Source organism: Dermochelys coriacea, chromosome 6 (assembly GCF_009764565.3).
Source record: "Dermochelys coriacea isolate rDerCor1 chromosome 6, rDerCor1.pri.v4, whole genome shotgun sequence".
Lineage (NCBI taxonomy): Eukaryota > Metazoa > Chordata > Testudines > Dermochelyidae > Dermochelys > Dermochelys coriacea.
In genome coordinates this window covers 90,161,699-90,184,768 of record NC_050073.1, presented here as the reverse complement: position 1 = coordinate 90,184,768, position 23,070 = coordinate 90,161,699, and the positions used below count along the sequence as shown (strand labels likewise).

General features: G+C 38.4%; 1 protein-coding gene across 2 annotated transcripts in view; it reads left to right on the top strand.

The window, feature by feature from the left end:
* CEP128 (centrosomal protein 128) overlaps window positions 1–7,471 on the top strand; it is a 434,621-nt gene extending 427,150 nt beyond the window's left edge. The window contains exon 23 of one of the 2 annotated variants that reach the window (XM_043516125.1): window positions 3,359–7,471. In XM_043516125.1, the coding sequence (XP_043372060.1) occupies window positions 3,359–3,465 (107 nt within the window). In that variant the 3' untranslated portion in view covers window positions 3,466–7,471. The remainder of the gene's footprint in view (window positions 1–3,358) is intronic. The other variant, XM_038407035.2, reaches the window with a different exon arrangement.
* Window positions 7,472–23,070: the final 15,599 nt, after the last annotated feature.

The following is a 23,070-nucleotide window of genomic DNA, read 5'->3' as shown; positions in this document are numbered from 1 at the left end:
GTGCTGTTCAACATATTCATAAATGATGTGGAAAAAGGGGTAAACAACAGGATGGCAAAATTTGCAGGCAATACAAAATTACTCAAGATAATTAAATCCAAAGCAGACTGTGAAGCATTACAAAAGGATCTCATAAAACTGCGTGACTGAGCAACAAAATGGCAGATGAAAATCAATGTTGATAAATGCAAAGTAATGCACACTGGAAAACATAATCCCCACTATACATACAAATGATGGGGACTAAATTAGCCGTTACCACTAAGAAAGAGATCTAGGAGTCATTGTGGATAGTTCTCTGAAAACATCCGCTCACTGTGCTGCAACAGTCAAAAAAGCTAACAGAATGTTGGGAACCATTAAGCAAGGAAACAGAAAAAAATGTAATGCTACTATATAAATCCAAGGTTTGCCCTCACCTTGAATACTGTGTGCAGTTCTGGTTACCCCACCTCAAAAGAGATGTATTAGAATGGACAAGATACAGAGAAAGGCAACAAAAATGATTAGGGGTATGGAACAGCTTCTGTAGGAGGAAAGATAAAAAAGACAGAGACTTTCAACCTTGGAAAAGAGAAGACTAAGAGAGGATATGATAGAGGTCTATAAAATCATGACTGGTGTGGAGAAAGTGAATAAGGAAGTGTTTTTTACTCCTTCACATAACCCAAGACCCAGGGTTCACCCAATGAAATTAATAGACAGCAAGTTTAAAACAAACCAAAGGAAGTATTTCTTCACACAATGCACAGCAAACCTGTGGAACTTGTTGCTAGAAGATGTTGTGAAGGCCAAAATTATAATAGCATTCAAAAAAGAATTAGATAAGTTCATGGAGAATAGGTCCATCAATGGATATTAGCCAAGATGGTCAGGGATGCAATCCTATGCTCTGGGTGTCCCTAGCCTCTTATTCCCAAAAGCTGGGAGTGGATGACAGGGGATGGATCATTCAACGATTGTATGTTCTGTTCACTCCCTCTGAAGCATCTGGCATTAGCCAGTCAGAAGACAAGATACTGTGATAGATGGACCATTGGTCTGACCCAGTGTAGCTGTTCTTATGTTCTTAGATCTTATGGGAGGAACTTGATATGTGTTTATTTTTATTTTCCCCGGATAGCTACAAAAAATGACATTGCAAAAATGTGTTTAATTTTACCAGCAGGCTCTCTGTAATAGCTTTTCTCTTTATTTGCCAAAAGAAACTGCATAATGAATTAGGTATTTCTAGTTTTCTTAGGAGATGAGCATTGTAAATGTTCAGAGAATAAATAGTACCATGACTGAGAGATTAGTGAAAAATGTGCTCTTCATGTTTTCTGCCAACCTGTCACAGCCTCACACTGGGGGGAGGGGGGAGTGGGAGCAGGGGGGGAGGCTGTGTTTCTGTCTAAAACAGCCTTTAGGTTTTCAATATTATCATTACTCCTTTGAATTTTCTAGCACCAAGGGGCCTCTTAATTTTATGTTCTGCAACGGGAGTCATATCACAGATCTGGGACTCCTTAGCTAACAAAACTGAATACATTGTAGTACTTACCTCTTGCTTTTCATCGGCAAAGCCCTTTTACAAACAACAAAGCCTCATAACCTTGCTATGAGGTAAGTAGTAGTATCCCCATTTCATTGAGGTGCATCCAGTAGTAGTTAACTTATGACTAGCCTATGGTGACTGGGAGACAGCAGCAGAGCCAGGATTAGAATTCAAGAATTCCTGTCTTCAGTCTTGTACTCAGGTTGCTAGACTTTGCTTCTCTAATATGGTCTATGGAAATTTTCCAGATTTACCTGGGTGTTGAAGAGAAGAGGGTGCGCATTCAGAAAAGAAGTTTGTGGCAAATAATGATGGTTTCACACTTAGAAAGCTAACACTGTATAATTCTTGAGAGAATTCTAGTTTCTTTGGTGCAGAAAAATGATAATTCAAGGATTTATTAAGGGCTAAGGAATCAAGATAGTGATTTTACTTTCACTTTTGGAAATTGAAGGATTCTACATTAAAGAGTGAAGTCTTGTTCCTTGTTACATGGCTCCCAGATGGGAGCTGCTAAGTTATTACAGTACCCTTTGTAAAAAGTACACTAAGCATATTTATAACAAACTGCCTGGTATGCCCGGTGTTCTGACACTTTCGTGATGCATGCATGGACAGTACAAGAATGATATTTTGTAGAAATAGAAGCCTGATGACTGATTCTGTTTCATGACTTGGTGCCTCTGCCTCTTGTCAAGTCCTTACCATCCAATCAGTGTTCTTTTTACCAATGGATAATTACTAGATGCTTCATCTAGTTCATATCTACTTTGAGGCTTTGTGCCATATCATGCACTCAAGCTAAGTTTGTGGAAGTACCCAGAACCAAGAATTTAAAAAATTACACATGCACGCCTAAAGTACATATACATTAATTCTGATGTCATAAAAACACTGGGGCCAATACAATTTGTTCCTCTAGAATGTTCCTCTAAGAAGGGTATTTTCTTTGGGGATTTTCTGAGTTTTTTCCCCTTATTAAAAAAACTACAAAATTAAATGCAAGCAAAGTGTAAATACAATATAAAGGGCACATAATTAACATTCTTAAATGTCAGGTAAAGTAGAAATTAAGGCTTCCTCTGTGTAACAAGAAAAGGAGTACTTGTGGCACCTTAGAGACTAACAAATTTATTAGAGCATAAGCTTTCGTGAGCTACAGCTCACTTCATCGGATGCATTTGGTGGAAAAAACAGAGGGGAGATTGATATACACACAGAGAGAACGTATATATCAATCTCCCCTCTGTTTTTTCCACCAAATGCATCCGATGAAGTGAGCTGTAGCTCACGAAAGCTTATGCTCTAATAAATTTGTTAGTCTCTAAGGTGCCACAAGTACTCCTTTTCTTTTTGTGAATACAGACTAACACGGCTGCTACTCTGAAATCTGTGTAACAAAGCTCACTTGGCCAGGTTAATCATGGATGGACTTAAAAAATCTGTTTTTCTTGACCAATAAGCACTTATATTACTCTCTGTATTGATAAATGTATACCATAGTATGTTGCTGTATGAGCACCATCATCACTTGGATTTTCTGACTTCAAAATTTTAAATTTGTAACCAAAATATTGTATTTAACATAGCTTTTTGCATGTAGTACTATATCAGGCAAGTATGTACAAATTCTGACTGTGAAGAACAGCACAATAGTGAGATTACTGTAATATAATATGATTTAGCACACCAGCTAAATTGACCAAGGTCAAACTTATGGTAGCTGCCCCTAGCAAACCTATGTACACTACTAGCTATTGATAGTATTTCTTTGCAGATGGTTGATTGGTCCCTCACATTCCTTTGTTCTTTCCTTTCCAGCATTTATGAGAAGAATGGTTCCTTTCCATTTAAATACAACCAAGGAAGATCCCATTAGTATTACTATCAATGAAATGAAGTCACATGCAGAAAAAGAGAAGCACTAGAGCAGCTAAAAAATTATGCAAAAACACGGCAGCTTTACTTGCTGGAGGTTCAATTCTGCTCCATTGTTCTAAAACAATAATTCTGTCTGCAATCAAGCACAGCTGCACTTATAGGAGTGATGCAGCTTCAGTAACTCATCAATTGCCAAATATTGACTGAAAGTTCATCATAGTTGTTTCAGGGGAGTGAGCCTTTTTAAACCTGAAGATAACGGTATGTACCACATCTGCCAAAGGGTTTCATGGCATAAAGCTTTGTACTCTTTGCATTCGTTTCTGTAGTTCGCCTGACTAAAGTTCATTCTTGCTTATAGCATACATGGATTCTAAAGATTACTAGCTGAAAAACTAGTACACACACTTTTACTAAGAGCAAAATTACAGGTGTAAGGAACTTTGGTTGACACTTAAATTTAGGCATTGTTTAATAATGATTAATAATCAAGAAACAATTACTAGAAATTACTTTTGTTCCAATATATTATAAGAGGCTTTATAATATGTTGCAGCAAAATGTATACATGATTTTAGGTATTTCAGTTTATAAAAACCATGTAACAGGTCATTAACTATTAGAAAAGAATCCACTCAGCAAAGTTTAAAACTTAGAACCAAATTTTCCCAAAGTTGGAGGGAATGTAGATCATAGTTTGGTGCAGCCTATCTCTGTTGTAGGGGTTTAGAATTATTTCTAAAATATAATATTTTAAAATCCAATGGTATGGCAAGAAGGCATTATTATCTAATGGTTAGAGCAAGAGAATGGCAGTCAGAAGACTGGTTTTCAGCTCTTCTCCTAAGTCACTGTGTGACTTTTTGCAAATAACTTAACCTCTCTGTGCCTCAGTTTCCTCACCTGCAAAATGACCTGATGATACTGATATTTGTTAAGCACTTTGAAAACCTTCGATGAAAGGTGATGCTATATATGAGCATGAAACATTGTTCATTTTTAAAAGCAACTTCTAATAACCACTTAATTATTCTTCTTATTTTATATTAAGTATTATGAAATTTCACCTTAATTTTAAAATGTTACTGATTATTCATAATACTGGATGTCCTTCTTGCTTCTGATGATCCCATTCCATTCAAATCTGATACATTTCCTAGCTTACTAAAGTCCCCAACTAACCACTATTGTAGCATCTTCCACTATCTCAAGAATCTTCAATATTTGCACCAGTCTTGGTTCAGTTTTATGATACATGCCTATCTTTAGTGTTCCAGGTTGAGTCACCACTAAAGTGCCTTACTGGCCAAACACACCAGGCAGTATCAGAGTAATATGAATTACATTGTAATGGTTCATTTATGTCAGCCTTTTCTTGTATAGAGAGCCCTCTCCTTTGAAAGACTGTGACTCTTTTACCAGCAATGTCAGTAGAGATGGAACCTTTAGTAGCAGTGTCCAGGTCATTATGTGCCAACTAAGGAACAGGCAGGCAGTGCTTTTAAGGAGTTTACTGTAGACAGATTCTGCTCACAGCTGGGAAAGTGGGGAGTCTGTTGGAGCAAGCCCTTTATACTCAGCATTGTTCCAAGCACGCCTTATTGCTGAGGGTATTAACATCATAGATTCCACAGAAAGGGAGATGAGAAGATACACTCGATTTATGCTTTGCATTAATTTTATGTGCATATTGTAACTTCTTTGTATGAAAACAGCTATTGACTATTTTTCTTATGTCTCATAAAAGATTGGATTAGCCTTTCTGAAGATATTCTCTTTGCCTTCTATATGTGCATAGTGTAGGCTGTAGTTGTGCTGGCATTAGCCCTTTACAGATTGCGGGTGCATTTCCTACCTCGAAGGCCCAGAAAAGCATAACAGGGTCATCCATCTCTTCCAATCCCAATGGTTGTGTCAGAGCCAGAATAAAAAAAATACATAAAAAACCCCCTCTCTACTAGTGAAAATAAAGTTAATGAAAACTTGTTTCTGTCATAGAGTAGGAAGGAGTATGGACATCATGAAATATGGGATTAACTCAGTCCATAGTTGCCCTAAACTAAACCAACTATAAATGTATTCAGCATTTGTAATTTATTTTTTTAGTTAAATCAGGTAACAGTTGGAAATTGGTGTTTAAAACACTTCAGCCAGTTTGCCTGGTGAAATGTTGGAAAATTAGAAAATAAGATATTTACAGTTTCCCGAGTTTATGGTGCATACAGATAATGGTTAAAAGAAATATAGGACGGTCAATTTAAAATAAAAACTGTTGTTTTGCAACACAGTAAATTGTGACCTTAAAATAGACCGTTGCAAGATCTTTTTTAAAAGAACCCCCTACAGTTTGAATTGCTGGATAGATAGATGTGTATCAACCACCTTTTATTGAATCTGGAACAATTTCCATGGTAAATGCCTGTTTGTAAGTGGACTAGGCTGAAACCTGGCAACTGAGAGCCTCATTTCAGGAGCAAAATTACTATTTTTGTAAAAATAAAAATCTCTTTGCTTTTCCTAAGGAATATGAAAAAAGCTCATTGCTTCTGGCTCTCTTGGCTTGTATTTATTAGTTCTTACTTGTGTTTTCTAAAAGCAGTTTAGTTAGTTTTAATAATTGTTTTTTGCATTCTCTGACTACTACGTTTAAGGAATCTAAACTCCAGGACATGCTTTCAAAATGCTCTATAAATACATTCACACAATTGAATGAAAATGACTATTGGGTGAAGTATACTGGCTTTAAAACTCCTTAAATATGTTAATTCTTTACAAATTGGGCCATGTGATATCTTTTCTCAAGCAATTTATTTCCTTTTTGTAATTTACCAAGAGGGTTGGGAGAAAGAAATTAAACCACAAAAACAGTAAAGGAACTTTTTAATGGGTTGGTGTAAGCTTTCCAAACCCAGGAAATTCTTTCCTAAACTTACCCTCTTGGCACTGCAGCCCAGATAATGTATAACATCGGCCTGAATTCTGCCTTAGATAGAGGATCATATTTCCTGCAACACCTCAGTTGTAATACAATGAATTAATTTCCTTCCTAATGAGGGTTAAAGTCTCTTTCCTGACACTATTTAAAAATATCCTTTTGTGGTTTAATAAATGATAGTTTTTCATCTTGGCAAAAAAATTATTCCTCCTGACCAGTTTCTGATTCTAAAGTAGAAAATCAGATTGCTCATTTGAAACATTTTGTGCATTCACTATCCTAAAATTACTAACCATTTCATTCATCATAGATCCTCTGTATATTATTTAATTCATTAATGGTCTAATCCTTGTACACATGAGCGCTTTCAGTATGCAAGAAAAACACCACATGTTGTGATATCCAAGCATCTTCAGTTGAGTTACTTCAGTTTTACATTGTCCCTCAGTTCTCTAGAGCTTCATCTGGAACCTTATATATTTTCAAGGTTTGGCAGCCATGTAATCCAGTGATGCCTGCTTAATGGTAAACTTTCTTCTACTTGAATGGGCAAGTCAGAATCCTAGTACACTTATATTTAAAAGCCTTACCTATTGGATGTAATTATTAATTAGTCAAACTGCTGATTTTTATTATCAAATTTAGGTTCTTCTGGAAACAACTGCAAAGAAAAAAATAGAGCTAGGCACAGAACACGTCTTCCTCTTGTGGAATGAAGAGTAGAGAGGGCAGGGATAGATCACCACATGGAGAAGTAATGCAGCCTTTTTTCTCCTCAAATTTTTCATGGAAATGAGAGGTTTCAACAGTAACGGTACTGAAGTTTTGTGCATTCATGCATCACCCACATCTCTACTCCTTCCAGCTTTTCCTCAAAACAGATTTGAATGGATTAGAATACCCAGTCCCTAAGAAAATACTGTCATCTTGTTCCCTACAATCCTCTTTTGGGTGGGAGAGTGTTTGTTCCCACATCCCATGTTTTTCTCATGGACATGTTTCAACAACATGGCCTCTTAAGTGACCTGGCACTAGATCAGTGGTTCTCAAAGCCAGTCCGCTGCTTGTTCAGGGAAAGCCCCTGGCATGCTGGACCAGTTTTTTTATCTGCCGCGTCTGCAGGTTCACCCGATTGCCGCTCCAGGCCAATGGGGGCTGCGGGAAGGGCAGCCAGCACATTCCTCGGCCTGCATTGCTTCCCGCAGCCCCCATTGGCCTGGAGCAGCGAACTGCGGCCAGTGGGAGCCGTGATTGGCCGTAAACAAACCAGTCCGGTGCACCAGGGGCTTTCCCTGAACAAGCGGCGGACCGGCTTTGAGAACCACTGCACTAGATAACTGTGTTTTCCTGGAAAAACTGGCTTTTCTGCATGAAAATGACAATATATTGGCCCAGCAGTGTATTCAGGTATTTTTATAGCAATGATCACCATAGTCTTTATGTCTAAAAATTCCTAAAGGAAAAAATGGAGAAATTTTCACATCTGTAGCTGTTGCAAGAATGTAGCCATAGGCTTAAATTGCCTCTTTTTGTGTCCTCTGCTTTGTGTGTTGTAAACAAGAGAGTTAAATCTTACCCCATTTTTGTAAAACTCTGACCCTTTGGGTCTACAAGTCTATCATCTATAGTGTTAGTAACCTTGTCCCTTCTCAGCTGGGCCCTGTTCTGCCCCCACAGGTGCAATTCTAAGTGAAGTCTATAGGAACTGCACCCATGTGTCTGGGGACATAGGCAGGTCCAAATGAATATAATGTTGCAAGAACGAATTCCTGTGTCTTTTAATCTGGTGGAGGTGCTGATGATGAAGAAGATATGATTTAAAAAAACAATTTAGAACCAAGTATGATATGGAGGAGAAGGGTCCCTCTTCAGGGAATAGTTGTGCCATCCTATCTGAGATCTGTTCACCAGGATGAATTTCCAGGTGCTGCATATTTTTGCTATTGTGTTTAGCTGTTATCAGCATTTAAACAGAACAGTAATTCAATGAGTAAAACCCATGGATTCACAATGAATCTTCAGAACTCCTTCATCATTCATTCAAAAATCTCTACAGGGATTTGAGCACATTTTCATGCAACAATTGTGGGTTTGAACTTTACTGCATTACTGTGTGGAGGCATAAATCAAATTTTAAAACTTAGCAAAACATATGTATTATAGTTAGAAGTACAGCAGAAGCAAAGTATAATTTGGCGAACTTGGTCTTGCAAAATCTGGAACCCAGTTTCTTTGAGAACGTTGGCAGCAAAACTGAAAGAGAAAAGAAAGTAATTGCTACTGTGGTTATCTATATATCATCCACCATATATCATCTGTACTAGCAACAATAAATAGTCATATTTCTAAAGTTTCAAGTTACAAACCTGCCATGCCTCAGCCTGCAAGAATGAGACTCTGGTTATTGTTTTTTTTGTTTTGTTTTGTTTTTACTTGGCAGATGTAAAATTTTAATGTCACGCACGGATACCTTGAGAAGATAGGCAGTGATATGGATTTCAATATAACAAATATAAAGCAAACCCACTTGTTTCATCGACTGAGATTTCTTGACACCTATACTGCAGGTTATTCCCAAGGGAAATTTCTGATTGGCCTTTTAATTTAAATAAAAAAAAAAGTGAGTGGGAGACAATGTATCTTTATTAAGTACAATTTTCTGTGTCATGTCAGCACAGATATTTTACTGAAATAGAAAACAAAATGTGGGCCTGAAGCAAAATAAGTTTCAACTGTTCGAATGGATAGTAAAATCACTAATAAGTCAAGCTTATAATTAAAAATCAAACAAAGACCAGTTCTCCTGTGATTTGGTAGCAAGGGAGGACAAATTAGGCTCATTAATTACTCTCAGGGTGTTTGTATCTTTTTGTAAAAAAATTCCTGTCCTTATTTTTAATGAAGGACTTGACTCAGGGGGGCAAACAGAAACTATACAAAAAGCAGTCAACTTTGTCAGCAATTATTGTCTCTCTCTTCTCTGTGCTGTTACTGTTAAAGGTATTTGTATTTTGAAGTAATCTAGTGGCTGCACCATCAGCCGGTTGCCATGAAAAGATAATATCCTACACTCATCAGTGTGCTTTCACTGCAAGACCAAATAAAGAAAAAAGAGGAAATCCACTCACATTCCCTGTTGTGTGATGAATGGATCTTAGAGAAATTAGAAATAGGTATATAGCAGGCCAGCTTTTTCCAAAGTGCTCAGTACCCAACATATCCTGTTTTCAACAAAAGTACTGATTACTTTTGAAAGTCTGGCTACTTCATTTCAGAGCCTAATAGGAACTATTAAGGGCTAAGTTCTACTGAATATCTGGTCTTTCATGTGATTAAATATTTTATGAAAATAACTCATTATGGATCAGATCTTGCCATCCTTACTCAGGCAAAACACCCATTGAAGCCATTAGCTTCAGTCAAGGGTGAAAGTAAGTTAGAGGACTTACCGGTACACTGGAGTCCTGCGCAGGGGGCGTGGCCTCAACCGGAAGAAGCAGGGCCTTAAATCCCTGGGCCTTTTAAATCTTGATTTAAAGGGCCAGGGCTTCAGCTGCAGTAGTGGTGGCTGGGAGCCTGGGGCCCTTTAAATCACCCCTGAGCTACCAGCTGCGGAGCCCCAGGCCCTTTAAATCACTAAGGAGCCCTGGGGGCTCCCGGCTGCCACCGCTATCCCAGGGCTCTGGGTTCTGGCAGAGCTTTAAAGGGCCTGGGGCTCCGTTGTGGTAGCAGCTGCCGGAGCCCTGAGCCCTTTAAATCCCGGCCTGAGCCCTGCTGCCCGAGCCCTGGGGTAGCAGTGGCTGGGCTCCATCTGGGATTTAAAGGGCCCCGGGGCTCCAGCTGCCGCTACCGCCCCTGCCCTTTAAATGCCTGCCAGAGCCCCACCACCGCTACCCCAGGGCTTTGGCAGCAGGGCTCTGGCAGGGATTTAAAGGGCCGGGGCACTAGCAGTGGCTGGAGCTCCGGGGCTCTTTAAGTCCCCACCAGAGCCTCCCCACCCCTACCGCAGGGCTCAGGCCGGGATTTAAAGGGCTTGAGGCTCCAGCCACCGCTACCTCCCCGGCCCTTTAAATCCCCTCCGGAGCCCCACTGCCACTATTCCAGGGCTTCGGCAACAGGGCTCAGGTGGGGATTTAAAGGGCCCCGGGAGGGTAGCGGGGGCTGGAGCTCTGGGGCCCTTTAAATCCCCACTAGAGCCCCGCCACTGCCGCTACCCCAGGGCTCGGGCAGCAGGGCTCAGGCCGGGATTTAAAGGGCCCCGGGGGGGGTTGCAGCAGCTGGAGCGCCCGGGTCCTTTAAATCCCTGCCGCAGCCCCGCCCCCGCTACCCCAGGGCTTTAAATTGCCCTCTCGGAAAGCCGGTCCTGGTACGCACACCAGCTCTTACCGGTACACCGTATCAGGGCGTACCGGCTTACTTTCACCTCTGGCTTCAGTGGGAGCTTTGCCTGAGTAAGGACTACAGGATTTTAACCCTCTCTCTTTACACTGGAGTTGTTTTGATCTCAAGCTGTTTTATATGTTGCACTTGTACATCAGGAGAAATCATTCAGCTGTTCATCATCACATCATTTAGCTCATGGGATCAATTTCAATAGCTGATTTGCCTGTAAGGTGGTAGCATCATAAAAGGGAATGCTTTCTTATAATCTCTTTTCATGAGGATTTTGTAACTCCAGTTGTTTGCTAAAATAAAAGCCATACTGTAAACAGGCTAACATCAGATCACATGCTGCTTAATTTTAAAGATCATCTCCTGGGCAGGAGCAAGTACATCTGAATGTGGTGTTGTTGAGTTATTATACTGAGTTATTATCCAGATTTGCTGAGTGCTACAATTTCCCCCCCAATCATGAGTGGACTAGTGGAAAGGAGGAGGGGGGGGTGCTCAGAGATAGTATAATCAGTGTTGAGTACAGTACGTAAGTCATGTCTAGAAAATAAAAGATGGAGACTGTTTACTTAAGAGAACTGCACCCCTGTTGCTCAGTACAGAGTTCTAAAAGCTCATACCCTGAAAGGTAATTTTTGGACATGTGTCAGTTTCAAATTACCATCTCTGTAGCCATTTGCTGACAAATACAATACTGCTAAAAAGTTATACTGATGCTTGCTAAACACGGTCCTGGTGTCAGTTTGCACATTTGAGTTTTGATGTTGCTTGTGTCATTATTAAACAAGCATTAAATTGGGATGTGAGCCTAGTTTTTGTTCTGCAATTGAGCCCTTCACGTGTTCCACCGGTGTCCCAAAAGATGTCAGTTGCCTTACTGCAAAAACATGGTTATTAATTAAAAACCATAAAGACTGGGTATGCTTTGCAGATGACCCATAGAACTGTATGCTTTACTGAGCAAGATGGGTGCATCATTTTTAATGAGGCTTTTGCTGCCACTGGCAACCCTGGCAACACCACCTTATTCAAACAGCTGCAGATTTGAAAACATTAGGTGGTCGGCAAAGTTTGTTCATTCTGTGTTTTGACTGATAGAGTAGCCAATAAACCCAGTAAGGTGGATTTGTTTTTTCTTTTTTCGACTGGAGAAGTCTTTAGTGAAGTCATCAGACTGTAAGAACAAGAAGCCATAGTCAGAGTGAACACCGGAGAATGCAGAGTGCTACATAGGTGTATAGCAGTGGTGATGTTCACCAGTGGCAAAATATGCATCTGTTAGCATGCCATATGTTGTTTCTTGAGAGAGTTGTATGTGCAAATGAGAGCTTTTTAGCTAGCCCACCATCATATAAATAAATAAATAAATAAAGGTTTGCTAGCACCATATCAGGTGACCAAAACGCCTTCTCTTTGTTAGTAACAAAATCCTTTTCTCACTCAACTCAGTAGGGTCTCAGGTGTAATTATGTCAGAGCAGGATATGACAAATAGTCTCCAAGAAGAGTCAGGAAACACTTTCCTCACTGTGTTGCCTTTCCTTTGTTCAAGTAATTTCTTAATCCCATCTTGAGTTGCTACTTTTTGTAGATCATCTTATGTTGTGTCTTTACAACAAAATTGTATGTCATTTCTCAAATTTTTGAAAGCTTCAGGGAAACAAAACCGGTCAGTCTCCATGTGTTGTAAAATGCTCACTTGTCTTAATTAATTGTCTACATTAATGTCTTAATGTATAAATCCATGCACTTCAGAAAATTCTGATATGCATAATGGTATATACAGTATTTAAGGCTTGATCCTGTGTGTCCTCTGTGAAGAAATTCCATTGAAGACTGTAGGTGTTCTGCGCATGGAGGACTTGCAGGAATGGACTGTGCATTTTCTGTGACTTGTCACATGTTGAAATTTCAGCCTTAACATTACAGTAGCATAAGTTTTTAAAAAAATTATTAGAGGGTGTAGGGAGACAGAGAAAATAGATAAGCAACATTTATGCTGTAGGTAATGTTGCAAGATAGTTTACATTCTATATCTCAATTTCCTCAAACATTCAGAAATCTTCCATGATTGATGGCTGCAAAAAGTTGATTTTTTTTGAGTACTTGAGTAAAATCCATTTAGCCATTTTTGAGTTCATGGCCAGTGAAACAAATACATTTTTCTAAATTTTCAAATAACATTCTGGCCACTTACTTTCTTTTTAATTTTGGGTTAATTAAAAACTGGCTAAATTTTAAGAACTTGAAACCTCAGTTTTGAGGCAAAATCCGGGCCCGGTTGAAATCAGTGATAAAGTTGCCATACATTTCAATGGGGCCAAGATTTCACACTTGATTATAGTTAGACCTTTATGAGCAGCACGGGCTTTCAGTTTGAAATAATCTTTTTTTGAACATGTTGACTGAGCATGTATAGCAGACAATATGTGCAGTTATCAACAGCTCAGTTTAGACCTGATTCTGCAAGAGGCTTAGTGCAATCTTTGAGGTACCAACTGACTTCAGTGCGAGTTTTGGAGACCCACTACCTTAAAATAGGTAATCAGCTCTTTACCAGATCAATCTCTTAAAGCTGGACAAGTCACAGTCATGTATGTCTAGTCAAGTGTGCACTTGCTAAATCACAGAAATTACAAACACAGCTCATAAAACTAACTGCTGCATGAGATATTTACCTTCTGATTTTGTGTCTACTTAATAAGAAAAAAAAAGTAAGAAGCTAAATGCAAAAAAAACCCCTAGCATTGATGCAGAGTGAATCTTATGCACTTAAAGCAGGAAATTACAAAAATCAAGGTTGGTCTAGCAGTATTATATTGACAGCATTACACTTATTGGGCAAGATTCTCCAGTCCACTAAGGCCACTTTGCACTGCTTACGTAGTGCAAAATGGTTTTAAAGCATCCAGAGAAGGCAAGTAGAGAATTCCCCCTGTGCAGAAGGACTGGTGTAAAGTTGTCAGAGGTGGTTCCACCACCTCCTAAACCAGCCCCTCCCACAGACCTACAGCATATGGGGAAGAGTCTGGCAGAATGAAATTAAGCTATGCTTGGTTCTTCAGTAGCATAAAGTCCCTAAGGGACCTTATGTTTGTGATGTATGTTAGGGCTGCCTTTTTGCAGCTCTAATCTGCACTGAGGCTGAGTTGCCTTTTATCAAAGTGCTTCCTGTGCCACCCTGTTCACTACAAATGAGCTTCGCTCTCAGTGGATAATCTGGGGCCACGGTTTAGAACTTTCCATTCCTCTTTCCTTTGTAAAATATTTTATCCTCCCTCATGGGTTTTTGTGGAGATTAATTAGATAATGCTTGCAAAACACTAGGGACATGCAAAGTGCTATATTAATGTGTCTATACTATAAAATATATAGAACATGCAACATAGCCAAGCTAACTTTCCTGAAGCAATCTTCACTCTTAAAGTTTCCTTTACATTAGAGTGGTTGATTTCATAATTTTTTAAGGTTGTATTAAAATATTTTAATTTAATATGTAAATTTTGTATGTTGATATAGATACATTTATCTCTTTTATATTCACTCATGTGCATGAACATGAACACACATGCACCATTAAGCTTTATGTTTCAAAGAAAATAGTATACTTTAGGAATGAGTCCTGACCACATTGAAATCAATGGGTTTTTTCCCATTGCTTTAGATGGAACCAGGATTTCATCGTAGGCTATTCTAAATGTTTTCTAAACACAGATTTATGTGGTTTTTTGTTGGCTCCACATTTTTGCAAGACCATAAATAATTGTCAGACTGATGGGCAAACAAATACGTATTCAAAAAAACATGGTTTCATCTATATATTTTCACGACAGACCATAATGACTCAGAATAATTCAAAGTTACCTAACTTTGCCACGTAGGCTGTGTTTTGAAAATACAATAACTGGATATTTACACAGTATGGTTTCATTATGGGCCATTGTTAGACCTTAATCCTATTTTTTTCAAGAGATTAAAAAGAAACTTAAATACACAATCAAACCCACTGTACGTTTACATATCATTAATACAAACCAACAAAAGTCAGGAAGTTTAGACATATAACTACCCTGTCTTTGTTCCCTCTGTTGTATGATGCTATTATAGAGCTCTCAAAATAGTGCATCCCTGCTACAGCAGGGGGTGGAGAGAGGATTTCAGTTATAAAAATATACTCCAGGAAATGGGGGTCTAAAAGAAACCTTGCATTTCACACTGTTTGTTGAATTTTCTGTTTCATGCTGGTTTGCACAACAAAATTAACCAGAGACATAGAGAGTGTGTTTGCACGTGTGTGCTAATTTACACTAGTCAGGATCTAATTACACTCTAGGTCTAAATACTTGCATATTGATGGGATTATACATTTGAAGAGGATATTAACTAGTTAAGACCACTGTGTAGTGAGATTCTCTTGTGATTTATCTTATTTTGTCAAAGATCACCCAGCTTCTGTGATGAGAGTCTTATTTGTCAATTGATGGTTTTATTCCAAAGTAGTCTCATCATAGGATATTTTCCCACTAGACGCTGTCTTCAAATAATATCCTTATAAGGCTGACATTGAGATTTGTGAAATTAAATTACTGCTATACATACATTAACCTTCACTCCTCTTATCTTCCTGAAGTTTACAGTTAAAACATTTTTAAAAAAATGTCTTTTCTCTTTCTAGGAACAAAGGGTTTGCTAGGGAAGTATAAAGGCAGGAACTTAGTAATGTGGATATACCTAACCATGGACCATTCACAATCTGTGGAGTTTGTGATAGTCACATTGGGCCTGATTCCAATCTCACAGCCGCTTTTCCAGGGCATAACGTCATTGGCTTTAATTAAGGTATACCCAATTTACACCAGCATGAGATCAGAATCAGTCCTGCTGTTACCTTACCCACTAAGTGCAATGTCTGAACCTAGGCAGAACACACTTATGATCATTACAACAGGAACTTTAAGATGCAAGTTTTTGAAATCTCTAGTATCATGCCCCTGAATATGTTGATAAAAACTAAATGCCTGATCGAAAGTCCATTGACGTCAGTGGGAGTCTTTTTATTAATTTCAGTGGGATTTGGATCAGGCCCTAAATGAAATGTCCATATTTTCACAAAATGCCAACATTTATACCTCTGCAGTAGTCAAAATGTGGAGGTTTCTATCATATGTTAACTATGCTGACTTTTGGTCTAGTACAGCAAGGCACTGAGTGCCCTCAACTCCTACTGAAGTCAGTGTGAGTTGGAAGTGCTCCTCACAGTTCAGGAGGTGCCTAATACCTAGCAGGATCAAAGCTACCAGCTTTTATTCACCACTTTAGTGTAACACAAAACTTTATGAAAATTTTTGTAACTTGGAAAATTAAATATTTTTTTTCAAATAAGGCTTGATATTGTATACACATGTTTTTTAACAGATACATCTGTCTTGTACTTTTGTAAAGAGTTTTGATATCTTTTAAGTTTGTGTGTGTTTAGATCAGTTGATTTGCTTATGCTTTGTGTGAAATCTTTAGGCATCTGATATGGATTTATATTAACTATTTTTTTTTTGTTTTTTATCTTGACACTGGAAGAAAAAAAGCCTTTTGGTCTTCTTGTGTTTAATTTTAAAAATGTTTATTTGAAATGTTTTTAAATCTGTTAAATATTCAATTGTGATGTGTGTTTTGATACAGTTACGAGCCCTAAATAGGCTTCCTCAAAAAGTGTGTATTGCCATTTATTTAAGTAAAAATATACTTGCATTATTAATGGAGGAAGAATGGAGCATTTTCCCATTGCAACATGTTGTTGTGTTTGGCCCCAAACCTGTGACCAAATCAATACAAAGAGACCCTTACACTTGCTCTGAGTCCCATTGAAGTCAGTGGAGGCTCCACAAGCGTGTGCTTGTGCAGATCAGATTGGAGGATCAAGTCCTTTGTGTGTACAGCCACTTAACCTTACACATCATCCTTCATGGAGATGTGGGACCAAATTCTTAATTGATGTAAACGTGCAAAACTCCACTGAAGTCAATGGGAGCTGTACACATCTAAACCTTCAGATAGTTTGGCACATTGTGTAAAGTTTCTAATAATTATAAAATAAACTGTTGCTGAAAATTCACATAGAACGAGAGACATTTCAAACAGAAGCAGAGCTTTGTATTATGTTCAGAAAAATAACAAAATTATTACACATTCAGCAATGCAATAACAAAGAAACTTGCACATTGGGGTTCTTGTGGAAAACTACCCAGGCTCTGTTTTCATAATGCCATGAGAATTCTTCACTGAAAACCCATAATTATATCACTAGCTCTGTTGTCCTCTATTACATTCTTCTCTGTTGGGTTTGAAATTTTTATATAACCCTGTGACAACCCAGTTGTCTCATGCAACTGTCTCTTACATGACCCCATCCCTGCCAATGTGTGGTCTGTCATTAGTATCAGACAGCTGAAGTCAGTTCTAGTCCCTCCCTCATAATTCAAGTCATGCAAAAACCATGACTAAGAAAGTTTAAAAAGCAGCTGATACTTTGTTCAGTGCCTGTGTCTTGTATCACCCTAGACTACTATCCTTTCATATCTGACAAGCTAAACAGCATCAATCTGGATCACTGTTTGACAAGGAAGACTCCAGGAGGAATACATAGAATTTGCTAGACTGAGCCAATGGAAATAGTACAGAGGACAAAACTTCACAGTGAATGTTTTGTTGCTGTGGATAGATACTGTTTTACAGAAAGATACTTTAAACATGAAACTTCCTGCATTAAAAATAAAGTTTTTTAAACCTACAGTCTAATAAAGTACACCGAGTGAAGATTTCATCTCTTTTTAATGGGGCTTAAGTAGTGACCTTTGGCCATTGCCACCCACTGTTGATCCCTTTTGTTTGAGTGGGTTGCAAGGAACCCACAAAGCAATAATTTTGCCTGTCTTTCAGCTGAGTCTAAAAATGAGGATCTTGACCACATGTGTTTATCGGAGATCTCCTGGCACTTTTCACCAGAGTCTGGGATTGAGCCCAGATGTCCTGGACAAGTTCCAGTTTGGGTTATTACATACATTCTGCCTACCCTGTACAATTCCAGTTGGATATGGGCTTCCTCTTCATTTCCTGCCTTAAACTGTTGTAGCATTTCTATGCAGTGTTAAGCAATTGCTGGCTTTTTTTAGAGGGGAGTGGTGCAGATTAGTCCAAGAGGGGACACAGGAAAGATTAGAGAACATAGGCAAGTGGAGTATGTGACATGTGGAGCCATATTATCTCCACACCCTACAAATCTACTCCCACACCTGTGGGTAAAGCAGTCTGTAGATTATTGAAAGCTGCCTGCTTTCCTATTTCTGTAGTTGTGCCTAACATATCTCACAACAAGAGCATCTTACAATACAGGGCCATTAGCTTTTCATCAGTCTGTTGGTCTAAGTTTTGCATCTTTGCTCTCACAAGGAAGCTCATCTACAAGAGCATGTGTGCTCCTGTTTCACAGGGCCACCAAAGGATCCAGAGCAGTATGTAAGTCCTAATGATGGGAAGTAACTGACGACAGCCAGCAAAAAGGCAAATGAGCCTCAATATGAAATTTTTAAAAAGGGAAGAAAAAAGAGGAAGAAGACAGAAAAGAAACTTTGAGCAGGAAAAAACAATTTAGGGAGCAAAGGAGAGAGAAAATGGGTTGAAGAAAGAAGAGATTTAGCAGTATTGCAGGGCATAGTGTGGAAGAATATGGGCTGAGGGGTGCATATCTGCCAGTGCATAATCGGAGGTTTCCCACAAACATAGCTGGGAATCTCTGCCAAAGAAGCAGCAAGTTTGGGAGCAGCTGTTGGGTAGAATGAGTTCCATTAGGGTTTACATAAAGCACTTATTAGACAAAACGTGCCATGTTAACCTAAGAGCTTATGATATAATTATATTATTACTGCAATTATTACACTTTTCCCTATTTGTATTATGCAGATAGATAATTATCTGTGGCAATACATAGTGAACTTATTTGTGTTTTTTCCCAAGATAAGAAAGAACCATTCAGTGATGATAGGTTTTTGTAATGATTTTCCCTGTGGTAAGTTTGCAGTTGGTATGGTATGAGTATGTTTTCTAGAGATTCCAAGAAAAAAAAAATACGCCCAAACAGATTATCATTTTCAAAATCTTTCCACTGCTGAAGGTCAGATTTTAAGTACAAATCAATTTTTTTGTTTATATAATTTATGTTGGCTGGTATTTTCATATTGCAATGGAGTAGGGAAAAGTTTTAGCTCAAAGATGTTGTCTGCCTTTGCCAGATTTTTAAAGAAGCGGAAATAAAAATAGTGACTTTTTTATGTGTATGTACAATGTATCATTAAAAAGACTATAGACTTTCATATGCTACTTTTGTCAACTTATTTGTGTTGATTGCTTACTTTCAACTGGTGTCACATGCACATGTGTAAGCAACTTACTAAAGTATTTCTTGGTTCCCTTGGAGGCTTGGAGTAGAGGAATTAAAATTTTATTTTTTTTTAATTGTTCAAAGGCCAGTACTTGGCTACAATCTCAGACCTTCCTGGCTACAATCTTAGACCCGCTTTAGGGAAAGTTAATGAATGTTGCTGATAGCTAAATCTAATTTATAAAGCGCTAAAAAGAAACAGACATGAGAAAATGTAATAAATAATCCTAGGACAAGCAATATACAGGTCCAGTGGAACATAGAGTAGATGCCTTTAAAAAGTTAATATTTATCAGCTGCTACCACAGATCTCTCCTATTTTAATTATAGGATAAATCTGTGCTAATTTCAGAATCCACTCTGTTGTAAGGTTGGCAAATGCAAACTTTTAGAAGTAAACACTAGTTACAGAAACTGATCCAGTAGTCTGGAAGAACTATTTTGTCCCCTTTCAGAATCAAAAGGAATTCAGAATGAAAGCACTTATATATTTGCAAAGTTCCTCTATTTCCTGCCTTTTCAACAAGGCAGAAAGATGCAAACATTCTCACACTGATTTTCCCGTTGCCAGTTGAACAGGGTTTTGGTGGCAGTTACTTGTCCATCACGTGTGTGCTTTAATGTGGATTTTGTTTTCACCAATAACAGACTGAGTCCCCCTTTCTTGGTCATCATATGGATTGCATTTGGTCTTCTAAAGTTGTGGGATCTTCATTTGTATCTATGGATAGTATCTCAAGGGTCTCTAAACTCATTACAACTCTTCTGAGATTCTGGGAGTTCAAGAGAAAGGTATTCTGAGGGGGCTAATGATTCCTCTCTGCATTTATCAGCTGCAAATTCTGAGATGGTGACAACACTATACTCCAGTGGTTTTTAACCTGGGGTGCGCACACCCCTTGGGGATGCGAGATGTCCTTTCTGGGGGTGCGAGATGTGCTAGATCCTTGTGCTATTTGCGACTACATACATGTGTGAGATAGAATTTTCATCCCTCTTACACATCAAAATAAAGGCCAGAAACCGCCTAAATGCGAGTGATGACATGCGTGTGGCTATTTCAAAAAAAGTTCCTCATTTCTCAAACATCATTGAACAAAAGCAACAGCAGAAGAGTCACTGAGCCGGTAAATTTGTAAAGAGTGTGTAATTTTTCATGTATTCTTAATTTTACTGCGAAATTAAAATAAATATATAATTCCATCTCTTTCATTCTATAGTTATGATATATGTAGGTTTAAAGAACTGACCTACTTCAACGATTTTTGATAAGCGGTGCGAGAACGTATTTTGAGAACCAAAGGGGTGCAGGCTGCAGTAAAGGTTAGAACCACTGCTATACTCTAACAACCATAATAAATTGCTGCAGTGAACAGATGTGCAATGAGCTGGGTTAAAAATTCACTCCTCTGTTTTAACTTAAGCTTTAGGGCATATTTCTGGGGGTTAGAAGCAAATTTCCTTCCATGTTAAAAGTATTACATAACTACTGTTTCTCTCCTCTTTTCTCTTTATAGGTATTTCGGATAGGCTACTTCCAGATGCAGGAGACTAAACAGACAATCCGTCTGCAGTAATTTAGCAGCTGTTGTATTCCTGTTAATGTCACAGGTTTTAACATATAAAGCCTGAACTCTTACTGACTCACTGTGTGACCTCAGGCAATATACTTAGGGCTGAATGCTTTACATCTTCAAAGCACTGTACAAATATAAACTAATTAACTCTCCCAACATTCTGGGAGGTAGTTCAGGAGAACATATGGAGAACTGAGGCAGAGACTCATTTTCAAAAGCGTCCACTAAATTTGGCTACCTCCACTTTTGGTTTTCTAATTTGAGACACCTCTGCTTTGATTTTCAGAGATGCTTAGCAGTCATTGACTCCCGAAGTCAAAGGGGAATATGAATGCGTATCACTCTAAAAATCAGGCCCTACATGTTCTACTGTGCACCTAGAGCCAGAGGCCAGCTTTTAAAATTTGGCCCTAGTGTATTGCCTGAAGTCACACAGTGAGTCAGTGGTAGAAGTGGGATTAGAACTCATGGAGCTATGAGAGTTTTTCTTTTTGAAATAAACAGACTGGGGAGAGGGTTGCCCTTAGACCCTTCTATTCCAAAAAAGAGACTCAATTCATGTTCATATAGTCTGATAAAAAATATTCCAGTTAATGTGGCTTTCATCCACATCCCAGTAGTGTCTACGTTACAAAAAGCCTTTATTTTAATTGGCATATTTGTTGGCGGTCTCAGTAGTGAAGCAAAGGAGGGAATTGTTCATGGAGATTTGAATTATCTTAGTCATCTCCAGAAACAGTCCCTCCAAGTCATAATTGAGACATGTTGGCAGAGCAGTATGGAGAACTTCACACTGCCACTGTCCAGACTGTTTCCCCCAGATAATCAAAAATGTCAGTTCTCTAAAGTGGTCAACATCTTTGTTCTGAAAATGTTAAGGATTTCAGAGAATTCTTCGTGATGACAAAAATATCATTGACATGCTGAGCCAGATTTGTGAGTGCTGTAAGTGAGAGTGGTGTTTCTCTATTGAAGTAAGTGAAACTAAGCTGATTTTCATCATTAGAGGATCTGGTCCAATATTTCGACCAAGGATGGCAGAGTTTGTAGTTTAACACCTTTCAGACCAGCCATGAATTTTTTTGCAGAAATTGCAAAAACAGCTGATTCTCTGTCATTGCCCACAGACCATAGTAGTGTTTAATAATATATGCAAAATAAGAGGTTACTAAAATTTTGAACTTAGAGCAGCTTTTTTGTTTTGTTGATAGAATTTATATTTAATTTCTTGATTTAAATTTTTTTAAAAGTAGCAGGAGACTCAGAGAAATTTCTTCAGTGGTTGATTTATTTTAATATATTGTGTATTACTGCAGTAGTCCTTCTCACCAAATCATGTTTATGTATTTATTTAAGAAGGATTTGCTTACTAGGGTTGGGTAGCATTGCTCACATTCCTGCAGGACTGTCATGGAAGGAAAACGTATCTGTGGTCTTATGCCCATAGTCATTCATCAGCTATCGATACAGGTTTGTCTGAATAGTGCTGGCCACTACTGTAATAGAATGGAAGATTGATTGAACTCTTGTCTCCCTCCAGCCAAAAGCATCCGTTGTGTTGTCTAACTCTGAGAGATCCAAAAGATTGCAACCAATAATTGTGATTATGATTTCTGATTTCAATCAGTTGATCTTTGCTATCTACCAGGTGCTCTTCCCTAAGAGTCAGTACTGATCCCAGGCATCAGCATGCTGCTAGCAGTATCTGTGCTAAAGAGTGTGGTGTGGGTGATACAGTAGGAGCTGCTCTTCCCTCAAGTCCGTGCCAATAGCAATGCCCCAGCATATTGCTAGGAGGTAGTGTGCCAGAAGGAGTGATGCAGGTGACTCAGTAGGAACTGCTCTGCCATTTGAATCAGAGCTGAATCTATGCCCCAGCATAATGCAGGAAACGGTGTCTTGGATGAGACATAAACACCTCCTTTTCAGTGCTCTGTTTACAATTTGTTTGTGTTTTGTTTTGCACATCTTATGAAGTCTTAATATGTTTATTATGTTTTTTATTTCTGTGCTGCATGCCAAGTACTCTGGGCTTGGGTGAAAGATACTTAATACTAATTATTTTATTTATAATGTATAAGATTCATGAGTATAACAACTGGCATTTTACAAACTGAGTCATCTCACTGGGTTAGTACATATACAAAATATTGTATTATTCATCTTACTTCCATAGCTTCCCCTATTAGAATGCAGTAGTTAATTAGCCCTTATGCTTCCTATGAAGCAGGTAAGTAACAGTATCCCCGTTTTACAAATGTGGAAACTGAGACAAAGAAATTAAATGACTTGACCAAAGTAGTGCTAAGTCAATGGGT